Source organism: Lissotriton vulgaris, chromosome 9 (genome assembly GCF_964263255.1).
Source record: "Lissotriton vulgaris chromosome 9, aLisVul1.2, whole genome shotgun sequence".
NCBI classification, from domain to species: Eukaryota; Metazoa; Chordata; class Amphibia; order Caudata; family Salamandridae; genus Lissotriton; species Lissotriton vulgaris.
In genome coordinates this window covers 836,772,952-836,785,355 of record NC_141697.1, presented here as the reverse complement: position 1 = coordinate 836,785,355, position 12,404 = coordinate 836,772,952, and the positions used below count along the sequence as shown (strand labels likewise).

Sequence of the window (12,404 nt, the reverse complement as noted above, 5' to 3'; positions counted from 1 at the left end):
CTCAGACAACCTTGCTGTCATCGGCGCTTTTAGAACCCTCTCTGCAGTTTCTATCCGGCCCTCCTGCCATGGCCACGGCCTATCTCCTCAATACCCTCTCGGCGGTTAAGCATCAACTAGAGCCGTTTAATCTTTTGGATTCCGCAAAACCTGACCTCTTATTTCTCACTGAAACTTGGTTCTCACCTGATGTCTTAGCGGCTTTCCCAGACTCTTATTATGCCCTTCGAGCTGATCGTCCGGGTGGGAAGGTGGGAGGCGGAGTGGCCATGATAGCCCGCTCCAACCTCCAGTTCCAGCTCCTCTCCTATCCCTCAATTGCTTCAGCCGACTTTTTAGTCATCTGTTCGGTCAACCTTATGGTCCCTCTTACTTGTGCATTGTTCTATCGTCCACCCCAGGCTATGCCTCACTTCATTCCAGCTATTCAGGAACTGCTGGCCACTCTAGTGGTCAAATAATTCCTCTGTGTTGATCCTGGGCGATTTTCACTTCTGGCCCAACGATCCCTGGGTGCACTTTACATCTAAAGATTTCACTGAATCTCTTCACTGTTTAAATATCACTCCCCAGATTCACCTCCCCACCCATATTTGCGGTCATACCCTGGATCAGATCTGGTTAGCTAACTTGTCCATTTCCTCCCTTACAATCTCTCCCTGTACCTGGTCTGATCATTCTTTGATCTCTTTCTCCCTTGACCTAGGGGCCATCAACAAGTCCTCCCCCCCAAAAAATATCTGGGCTCGGAATTGGAACCGTGTGGGCACGGCCGCCTTTGTTCCTCCCTCGCGGCCTCACTACCTCATTTGGCTGATGCCTCCCCTGACTCGCAAGTGGCCGCCATCAACAGCTGGCTCTTTGCTTCCTGTGACCTAGCTGCCCCTCCTAAGCTAGTCAGGACGTGCCGCTCACATGAGGCCAACAGATGGTTCACTTACGACCTTAAAGCCCTCAAACTATCACTCAGACAAGCTGAACGCCACTGCAGGCACGGGTACTGCCCCATCCTTAAGTCCCAATATTTGGCTCTCCTTCGTGACTACAAGAAAGCTATTTTATTAGCTAAAACAAAACACTTCTCTTCAAAGATTCTCCCTGCGGCTAACAAACCCAAGGAGATCTTCACTATTGTTCACAACTTAGCAGCTGCTGATAGAGTCTCTCCCAAACCTGCTCCCTCTCAATCCCTCTGCAACTCCCTTAATGGTTATTTCATTGAGAAGATCGCCATTATTAAATACAACATTACCTTGCCCTCCCTTTCCTTTTCTTTGCCTTCACTTTCCCCTTAATCTATCTTTCTCGATCAGTTTCCCGCGATCCCTAAGGAGACCTTTCTTACCTTGTTGAAGAAAGTGAAATCTTCTGACTGCTGCCCTGTTCGCATACTGAAGGAGGTCTTTTCTAGTTGCCTTGAACCCCCGCTTACTCTCCTCAATACTTCTATCACCCAGGGAATTGCCCCAGCTGCTTTTAAATCAGCCACAGTCATTCCCATCTTAAAAAAACCTGGGGCTGATCCTTCCTCCCTTTCCAACTTCCGCCCTATTTCTTTGCTCACAGTCCTGGGTAAGATCCTGGAGAGCCATGTTACCACCTGTCTCTCTGCATTCATAGAGGAGAACCACCTTTTGGCACCCCATCAGGCCGGCTTTCGTCAAGCCCACTCGACAGAATCTATTGTTCTTTCCGTCCTGAATGAGCTCAGGAGGAGTGCAGATATCAACTCCCCCCAGGCCCTTGTTCTCCTCGATCTGCCCGCCGCCTTCGACACGGTCGACCACTCCATCCTCCTCGACTGTGTCGGGGGCGCCGGCATCCGGGGGACTGCCCTGGCCTGGCTCGCTTCCTTCATACAGGATCAGACACAGGCCGTCCAGCTGGAGGGCTTTTCTACTCCCTCCTGCTCCGTTTCTTGCGGGGTCCCCCAGTGTTCTTCTCTTTCTCCCCTCCTCTTTAACCTCTATATCCACCCTCTCATAGCCGCCCTACAAAAAATGGAGGTATCAGTATTCAACTATGCCGATGAACTCCAGCTCATTTTCGACCTTTCCTCCTCCCATGACTCTATCCTCAAGTTTCACACCTCACTGACATTCATCTATGACTGGATGTTTCATAATCACTTAAAACTCAATCCTGATGCCAGGATAGATCACTTCCTTGGATCGGCAGATATGGCCCCTATGGTAAAGGACGTGGAGGTCACCCCAGCGGCCCTGTCCGATCACGACGCAATCCTACTACACCTGCAAGTCCCCCGCATTCACTCTGGCAAGGGTAGGTGGCGGCTCAGGGAGTCCCTGCTCACGCGTAAAGGAGTCACGCAGCAACTCTCCCAGAATATATCAGACTACCTTAGCAGGAATGAAACAGGTGAGGTAGCCATGCCCCCGGTATGAGGGGCACTAAAGGCAGTGGTCAGAGGTGAGCTGATGGCGATTTCGGCCGCCGATAACAGGATACAAAAAGAAAGGCGCCAGGTATTAACCGCACAGGTACTAGAACTCGAGCGAGTGCATTGTCGGACGGGAGCCCCCAGGATTTGGCGCCAACTGAAGGCTGCCAGAGCGCAACTTGCAAGTTTTGACTTGGACAGGGTAGAATATGCGGCACTACGCCTCAAGCACACTTATTATGTGGGGGGAGACAGGACCGGTCGCCTGCTGGCCAGCAAACTCAAAGCGCAAACAGTCAAGGCCAGGGTGCAAGTCATACGCGAGGAAGACGGAAGTGAGCACTGCGAAGATGAGCACATAGCTGAGGTTTTCAGGGCATTTTACGCCAAGCTGTACGAGGCCGAACCGGCCTCGTAGGAAGAGGACGGGACAGAGTATTTGAATGAAGCCAATGTGACCGCACTGAATGGTGCGAACTCCGAAGCGCTAGGCGCTCCCATCCGCCTGGAGGAGGTGGTGTCTGCCATTGCGCGCCTTAAACCACTCAAGGCGCCAGGCCCAGATGGGTTCCCCGCTGGCTTTTACAAAACCTTTTGCCAACTTCTGGCCCCAGTGTTGACAAAACTCTTTAACTCGTTTCGAGGCCCGGGCTCGATCCCGCAAGAGATGCTCGAGGCAGACATAATCGTCCTACCAAAACCCGGAAAGGACACCTCTAAATGCGCGGCTTACCGGCCAATATCGCTTCTGAATGTTGATCTGAAGCTTTTTACCGGAATCTTAGCTGCAAGGCTGGGGCCATGTCTCCCAGGCATAATTGAACCAGACCAGGCGGGTTTTATACCCTCACGTCAATGCGCAGACAACACCAAACGCCCGTTGCACGTCATCGATAAAGCCCACTACAACGATTCGGATGCTGTCCTACTGTCGGTCGACGCTGAAAAAGCGCTTGACAGAGTGGACTGGACTCACCTCGATAAGACACTGTCGAGATCGGGCTTGGGGAGAGATTCAGAGCCTGGGTGGCAAGCTGTTACGCAACCCCCGTGCAACTATTAGGGTGAACGGGACGGGCTCCAAGCCACTGGACATCCGGCGTGGCACGAGGCAAGGTTGCCCTCTATCGCCGATGTTGTTTGCCCTGTACATGGAACTGTTTGCCCAACGAGTGCGAGATAACCGGAACATCAAGGGCGTCACCTTCGGAGGCGAGGAGCAGACCATCAGCTTGTACGCAGACGACATTCTGGTCGCTGTTGAGAACCCGGGGGTCTCGATCCCAGCATTTCTGCAGGAAATGGAGCATCTTGGGAAGGTTTCGGGCTTTAAGATGAACATCCAGAAATCCTTGATCCTACCACTGGGGTCCAATGCGCGACAACCTCAGAGGTTCGCTCCGGATCGGAGGGCTACAAGAACGTCTGGAACTACCATACTTAGGAATAGACTTGTCTCCCTCGACAGCCCAAACGGTGGAAAATAACTATACCAAGCTCTTTCACCGTATCCAAGGAGATTTCCTCCGATGGCGACACCAACCGTTGTCGTGGCTAGGCCGGGTGGCCACCGTCAAGATGTCTGTGCTGCCGAGGGTGCTATACCTGTTCCAGACCATCCCGGTCACTCCCCCACTGGGCACGATTAAAAAGCTGCAACACGCCATACAGCAATATGTCTGGGCCGGGAAACGCCCTAGAATGCGGCGCGATCTCATCTCACGGTCGCAAGCCAAAGGGGGGCTAGGGGTCCCTGACCTGCATCGTTACTTCCAAGCTACCCAGCTACGCTACCTCCTAGAGTGGTCCAGACCGACCTCAGAGAAAAGGTGGCTCTTTCAAGATAGGGCGATGGCGGGTATGCCACTCTGGCGAGTCCGATTCCTGACAAGACGCGACAGACCGGCGTATATAAAAAAATCCCCCATCACCAGGACACTCTTAGAAGTGTGGGACGCTGTAGCAACAACTAGAGATCTCACCTCCTTTCCATCGCCGATGACACCCCTTTTTGATAACCCGGCGTTCGCCCCTGGGACGGCCCCTGGCGCCTTTCCTCAGTGGCGATCTACAGAATGTAGTTCGGCAGGACACCTGTTTGACCGGCAGGGCTTTATGACATTGGAGGCTCTCAAGGAGAGCTACGGGACAGAACGTCCGCACAACTTCCAATATTTTCAATTAAGACACTGGCTCACTCACAAAGAAGTCGCCCCGCAGGTGGGCCGCTTCCTCACACCCTTTGAGAAGTGGCTTCTGGCCAAATCGGACGATAAGAGGGCGATCACGGAACTCTACAAATTTCTGTCCCCACCAGCGCCGGCAGCTAAGTCAACGGGGCAGAAGAGGTGGGAGAAAGAGCTTGGGCGGGCACTCGCGTACAGGGAATGGCACGATATATTTTTCAGGGCCCATCACACGGCTAGCAACATGGCGAGTAGGGAGGCCGCGGTCAAAGTGGCTTGCTACTGGCACCTGACCCCGGAACGCCTCCACCAGAGCAACCCTAGGCGAGACCCTAAGTGCTGGAGGGGAGGCGGACAGACTGGGACCATGATCCATCTGCTGTGGGAATGCCCGGAGGTGCAAGACTACTGGGAGGAGGTACTGAGGAATATAGATTTACACTTCGAAACGGAGATCCCACACTTCCCGGCATACACGATTTTAGGCCTACCTAACAAATTGACTTTTCCACTCAAATCAATCTGGGGGAAGCAAATGGGGCTAGCAATGGGCGCAGCGACACAACACATCCTTTCACTGTGGGGGCAGCTCGCGCAAACCCTCTCACACGGGATGGCTCCACAAAATCTGGTTCATAATGGGTATGGAGCGCATACAGGCCTCTCTCACGCAATCCACGGACTCGTTCCGAGAGATATGGTCGCCCTTGATTGCACTACTCACCACTGAATTTCACAAGCTGACTTGCCCCAAATACCTCTGAGTTCTCAGACTAGTTGATGAATTTCACGAACCTATCGATGCTCAAGGACAGACGAAGAAACGGCGAAAGCCCAGGTGATTCCCTAATAAGGTCTCAGCAGAACACACCGGGGGGGGGGGGGGTGGGGAGGGGGATTAGGCGGGACGGGAACTACGGTTGTTGAGATAGGAGGGGTTACGGGCGGGGGGGTGGGGAGAAGGGTTTGTTGGGGTATCTTGTTACTTGAAAATGGCTTCCACTGCATACATGGACACATGGCCCGAGGCCATACGATTTTGGGGCCCCATTCCGGGAGCCCTGAGTGGAGCACACAAGAGTTGGTAGATTGCGTTTCTCCTATCACTGTACTGTACTATGATGTTGCCAATAAAAACAAATTTGATCAAAAAAAACAAACTCAATCCTGATGTGACGGAGTTGGTCCTCACTGGTGGCCTTCCCAGCCCCTGGTTCCTCACCTTCTGGCCCCCTGCCCTCGGTTCCCCTCCCTCACCTTCCACTAAAGTTAAAACCTTGGGTATCCATATCAGTCAAGACCTGACTATGCGTCCCCAGATCAGCTCAGTTGTCTCTGCCTGTTTTTTGTCCCTCCGAATCATTCGCAAAATCTCCCGCTTCTTTTCCGTCGAAGCCCTCAAACTCATCATCTTGGCCATGATCATTTCCCGTCTGGAATTTGGCAATGGCCTGTATGTAGGCATCCCGGCTTACGAGCTTCGGCGCCTTCAACTTATCCAAAATCAAGCAGCGCGCCTTATTCACAGGCTCCCCAAGTCCCACCGTGTTACACCTCTGCTTAAATCTCTTCACTGGCTGCCCATCTCTCAGCGATCCCTATTTAAGACGGTCTGCCTGACTTTCATGGCCCCAGCTGGCACTGCTCCAGCCTTCGTCAACTCAAAGATTTGCGCCTATCTTCCCAACAGAAGCCTCCGCTCCTCCACTCAGGTGCTCCTGGATGTACCTCGCTTTCGGAGGAAAAAACAGGGAGGCATGCGGTTTTCTACCCTTGCCGCCCGCTTCTGGAACGCTCTCCCCTTTACCATTAGGTCCATTTCTGTTAACATGGACTTCCGTAAAGCTTTAAAAACTCATCTCTTTTCCCTAGCTTTTCCATTGCAGTAATCTCCCGGCATCCCTTCATTGCTGTCAATTCATAGCGTCAAGAAACCGTTGGGTGTTAGAGCGCTTAATAAATCTTTTCAACTTCAACTTCAACTAATTTAAGCAAATAAGCAGTTTGCTGTGGTAGGACGGGAGCCGCGAGGCTCCAGCCCTACCACAGCCAGCAGTAGTGTCCCTGGGGTAGGCACCCCAGGACACTGCAGGAGCCGGCCCTGGGTGGGGGTGGTAGTCCCCAGGGCCATCAAGGGCTCCAGGAGGGGGGGCGCGCAGCCCCCCTCCCAACATCAACAAAGTCCCGAGGGTGGTGGTCCCCGGGGCTGAGGGGTCCGTCACGGACCCCCCGCTTTGCATATTAGTGCCCCAGGGAGGTGGCGGTCCACCGGGGTTGGGGGGGCTTGAGCCTCCACCAGACAGGTTTTTATTAAAAATAAAGCCCCGGGGGGTGGCGGTCTCCGGGGCTCGGGGGGCCTTAGAGGCCCCCCATCATTACTGTCTTTGCCCCGGGGGGTGGCGGTCCCCGGGGATGCGGGGGGGGGCGTGTGCCACCCGCTACCATAATAACTTTGCCGGGGGTGGCGTCCACGGGGCATTGTGAGGGGGGATTGCTCCCCCCCACATACTTTTTTTTAAATATGCCCTCAGGGGCTAATTTTTAAAAAATAACACTTTTTTTCACGGGGTGCGCGTACGCGTACCCCGCGATTTTGTTGACCCTGCCCCCATTGCGTGTTTGTTTTCAGCTTTCTTGTGCCTCGCTTCTACCGAGGCACAAAATGGCTGCCAACACTTCCTGGTTTGGAGTGTTGACAGACACTTGACATCCAATTAGCATTTAGCTCGTGCTCGGGAAGGTGCGCGGACAGTGCGCGCACCGTAACACCTCCAATATATAGTTAGGATTTTACTTTAGATTTTCTTAGGAACTACTGAACGGATTTACACCATTCAACATAAAAGCTCATCTACGAACAGAACTCTACCTTTTCGCCAAATTTGGTGTAATTCCGTTCAGCCGTTCGGGCTGTAGCCCCGGCTAAAGGTCCTATGGAAAATTGCATGAGGAAAACACGTTTTGGAACCCCCCTTTTTTCTCGGCCCCCGCTACACGAATAACCCCAAACTTTCAGGGATGGAGCGGAGCAGGCCATTTTCTTGGAGAAATTTGCCAAGATTCGTCCACCGGCGCCAAAGTTATTCCCAGTAGAATGTTGCGGATTTCCTATGGAAACTAGGTTTTAACTATAACTACCTACTGGCGACCACCAGTAGGTAATATATATATATATATATATATATATATATATATACACACACACACAGACACATACATATAGATATACATTTGTTAATCAGACCTTAAGAATATCTATATATTTTAAAAAACAATTAAATTAATATAAAGATGTATATCAATAAATACACATATCTACACAGATACATATATATAGTCAAATTAATAAAATTAATAATATATATACATACATAGGGATATGCTGTTCATTTGTGTTTGACTATGGTTGTTATGTAGGAAAGAGCCAACTCTTAAGTAGTCTTCTGAAGATAAGATTTTATCAGTGAATCTAATTTTTGGGGGTAATGAATTCCACAGTTTAGCTGACTGAACAGAGAAAGATGTGCCAACTATGTTTTTTTTCTTGCATGGTGGGAGTTTGAGGCGAGGTGCTAATCAGGAGCTGAGGTTCCTGTGTTGTATGTATTAGGTGATTTTATTCCTGAGGAAAAGCGGTCTTGTTCCATGTTTTTGGATGATACAAAGCATCTTGAATGTGGATCTTCTGGCAACGGGTAACCAATGTACGTCTCTCAAGGCAAGGGTGATGTGGGCTTGTGGCTTTAAATGTAGGAATAGTCTGACAGCAGAGTTCTGAATCAGTTGTAGTCTTTTCATAGTTGATAAAGATGATCCCTGGCAGAGGCCAAAAGCGTACTCAAGTTTAGACAGTACAAGATAGTTGGCTGGACCTTGTGTAGAAATCCCAGGTGGGGGAAGATGTGTTGCAGAGTTTTCATAGTAATAAAGTTTGATCTTGCTAATTTTACCACTTAGGCATTCATTGATGAATTGGAAGTCCATAGCAATTCCAAGGTTCCTTAATTCCTCAGACACTTTAGGAGGTGGTCCAGATCGTTAGGCCAGGAGCAGAGTGGGTCATAATTTTTCCAGTCGCCATATGTGAGTATTTCAGTTTTGGAAGCATTCAATTTGAGGTGGCTCTACGTCATTCACTGATCAATGGCTTTAAGGCAACTGAAGATTTTTGAGTTTACAATGTCTTTGAGGCTTTCTAGTTTAAGGAGTATTTGAGGGTTGTCTGCATAGTTATGGCATGTGAGCTGAAATCCATTGATCACTGCCAGTATTGACTTCATGTAGGTTTTGAAAAGCATGGGTGAAATGATAGAGCCATGAGGGACCCTCTTTTTGTGAAGTACGGTTTGGATGAGAATGGTGAGTATAGAGACATTGTCCTGTTTTGAAGGTAGTATGTGATCCTGTCGAGAGCAGTCCCCTCTATGACAGTTTCATAAAGTCTTTGTATTATAGTGTCATGGGCAACTGTGTCAAAGGCAGCTGAGAGGTCCAATAGAAGTAGTGCAGCGACCCCGTTGCCATCTACACTGTTTTTGAGGTCATCTCAGAAAGTGATGAGGGCAGATTCTGTGCCTCTTTCTGGGTGGAATCCTGTTTGGTAGTCTGAAACTTTGGAGTTTGTTTTACTGATTTGCGACATCAGGTTGAATGCTGTTTTTTCTTTCAGTTTGGCCAGAAAAGGTCCATTTGTATTTTGTCTGTAGTTGTCAGGTCATGTGGGTCCTGGTTTGTTTTCTTTAACAATGGGCGTATGTATGTCTTTTATAGGTTTTCAGGACAGAATCCAGTAGTTAAAGAACTATTGATGATTCTTCTTACTGGTGTGGCAGTTGAAGTAGTTAAAAGAATATTTTTGAATATTTGCGGTAGACAAGAGTTAGAAGGGCAGCTGGCTGGCCTGTTTTCTTTGACAATATCCATAAAATCACTTTGCGATATTTGTTTGAAGGAATGGAGAGGCTGGGATAGCTTACTCTTAAAGGTTTTTTTTCCCCGGATGGGTTGGTGCTCAGTGACACAGTGGGGGGGGGGTCCCAGGATTCAAAAAATGATTAATGTGGTCCTCAAAAGTCAAAACCTAAGAACTGCGGCACTAGACATTACAGATTTTAAAAATATTTTGCTCACACAAAAGACACATATGGAGTTATGTTAAGCATTGCCTTGGTCTAAATAAACCGGGGAGAAATTCTAAGAAGGCCTGATTGCTATTCTAAGTAAGCATTAAGGAGAAAAACTACTCAAAATCATGGGCAGGTGGTTTTTCATCCAAGTAAGAACTGCATACAATAGCTAGGAGGAGGCCAGAGTTGTGCTACCGAGGACAAAGATGGGTAACGCCTTTAGTTCTTATGGCCTGTGTGCGCATACAGATTTTTTGGGATCAGGACCTTAATTAAATTAAAAAAGAAAAAATGTTGTGGGTGCCGAGGAAACTGTAAATAGTAGTTTTAGGATTGGTGCCCCCAATGGGCCTGACAGGTTGCATAAAAACTGAGAAAATTGTAATACATTTGTTGCTGATGCCCTTTTTGAATGGCTTCACAAGGCTTTGTGCTTTCAGAGGATGAGAAAATGATGCACAGCATCAGGGTGAAGAGCAGATGTTCTACCTCTTCTAGGAGTCAATCTGTTGAGGTAGTAGTGGAAGCAAGTGTTTCTTACAAGTTGAGGACTCAATAAATTGTTTAATTCCAGTGCTTCAGCTCGCCCATTGCAATAATAAGACTAGACTATCCTTTAAAATCTTTCTGAGGAATGGGGTGGCTCCTCACATGCTTCTTACTCCTGAGTGCCTCCTGCTTCGGATGCCGCTACTGTCCAAAACTGAGTATTACTCTTGCCACAGTCAACGGAGACCCCTTATTACTCCGGTTGTGTCACATAGACCTTTAGTGTGTACCTACATTGACCACATTTCTCTATTAAGGAACCAACCGGGAAGAGATGTTGTCAATTCTGAACAACATGTTCCAGGGCTCAATCCTCAAAGACTTTTCCACTCTTAAGTTTTTAGTTCTCATGGTACTGCTCTCCTTTAGATAGTGCATCCCAAGCATCAAACTATCTTCAAGCGTGTCATCAGTGCTACTTTCTAGCTTATTTTTTCTATACTCAGAATTGCCTCTGCGTTCCCTTCCCTCAATATGCTACTGTGAATCTTCAACGGACAACAAATTCCTCGATGCAATCAGAGTAGCTAAATACCTTGCAGCTAACAGTCCCATTGACTGTCTCTTTGACTAGTGGGATTCACAGTATGTCCCCCTGCTACCAGTTTCTGTATTCGCTAAGAGGCCCAGTCTCCTCCAAGTGGTCCCACTCTCGCAAGTATCAGGGAGCCACATGATGTTATCACACAAGGGAAGGGGAATACTATTTTCTGCTGCTAGCATGATCAGCAATATTCAATTAACAGGCAATTACAAGGCACCCATCAAATATTCAAGATGGTAGGAGTACCCAATTGTACATGGTACCCCCCTTATGACCCAGCAGTGCGGTTTAACTATCTTTGGCAACAGCTCTCCATATTTACCATAACTGGCGCCCAGACACTTCTTCACCCATATTCTTTCGTAAAAAGGACTTGGATAATGGGGAGAATAGACAGACAGATAGAAAGGCAAAGCGACACACGCACACACTTTCTATACATACCGTGTAACTATAGTGTCAGACCAAAAACCGAGGTGAGAGCAAGTGGAGGCTTTGAGATTATAGCAGGTGGGAACCTAAGCTGCTCGGCCTAATTGCACCTTTGGTTAACTATATAAATTGAGCTAGGCAACAGTAAATATAACACAACCATACAAGCCCAACAACTGGTCTGGCACACCCTACACACAGGAAGCTTTAAAGTATCAGGTACAAAGTCATGAGTAAAGGCGAAGTTTGGTGTGTGAAGTTGCAGTAGACATGGAGTTGGAATTCTAGTTGAGTCTGCTTGACCCCATCTACTCTTGGTGTATTATGTACTGCAATAGCCGAGGAAACTACAGATAGTGTTACAGACATCAGGAAAATAGGCAGAAAGGATATGTCTAGTGGACTCTCTCTCTCACTCTCACTCTCTCTCACACACAGACACACACAAAATTGTAGGGCTGGTGTAAAGATAGTTTTGGAAACTAAGTAGAGTCAACAAGGGTAAAGGAAATTGGCAAACACGGTGAGTATGATGGTCCTTAAGTACCATCAATATCTATGTCTGTCATGGTGACATATGAGAACATGTTACTTTTCTTCAGTACCACTTTTTTTCTGGTGGATCCTCTATTCCTCAGATTCCTCACCTCATAATATTCCCCGGGTGCCAGACTGAATCCAGTGGTTTTGAAAGTAGTACTCTTGTTGTGTGGCTTGGCACAAGATCCATACCTCCTCAGAACTGACAAGACAGCATACAAGTGCCACCTCTGTGCGATGGTCAGTTTCTTGTCTGTTTACAGTGTATTCACTATTAAGTTTGGACCTTTTTACATGTTAAAAAGAGGTCACTGCAGCAACCGGGCGGAGAGAGAGCAATGAGGAATCTGCAGTTCGATTATCCACCAGAAAGTATTACTGACGGAAAGTAAATTGTTCTCCTAATGAATCCTTCTAAATGCATATTCCTCAACTTAGAATAGATACCAAAACAATTCCTCCCTAAGGTGGAGGGTTTGTGTAGTGGACATAGGCCAACAAAGTCTTGAAGACCCAAGAGGTGAAAGTTCCCTTCCGACCAGACCTGCCTGTCAAGGCAGTAGTGTTTCATGAACATATGCACAAACACTCTCGTCCCAGCTTGCCAAATATCAAGGAGAAGAACT

The 12,404-nt window shown here is 48.4% G+C and overlaps 2 protein-coding genes across 2 annotated transcripts in view; one reads left to right on the top strand and one right to left on the bottom strand.

Annotated features, from left to right (window-relative positions):
* The window catches only part of SCYL1 (SCY1 like pseudokinase 1), a 1,168,528-nt gene that overhangs the window by 118,656 nt on the left and 1,037,468 nt on the right, over positions 1 to 12,404 (bottom strand). The gene's annotated exons all lie outside the window — the stretch shown is intronic.
* LOC147692337 (uncharacterized) overlaps positions 1 to 12,404 on the top strand; it is a 76,701-nt gene that overhangs the window by 39,732 nt on the left and 24,565 nt on the right. The window contains exon 4 of the mRNA XM_086937479.1: positions 1,987 to 2,192. Coding sequence (XP_086793605.1) covers positions 1,987 to 2,192 — 206 coding nt within the window. The remainder of the gene's footprint in view (positions 1 to 1,986; positions 2,193 to 12,404) is intronic.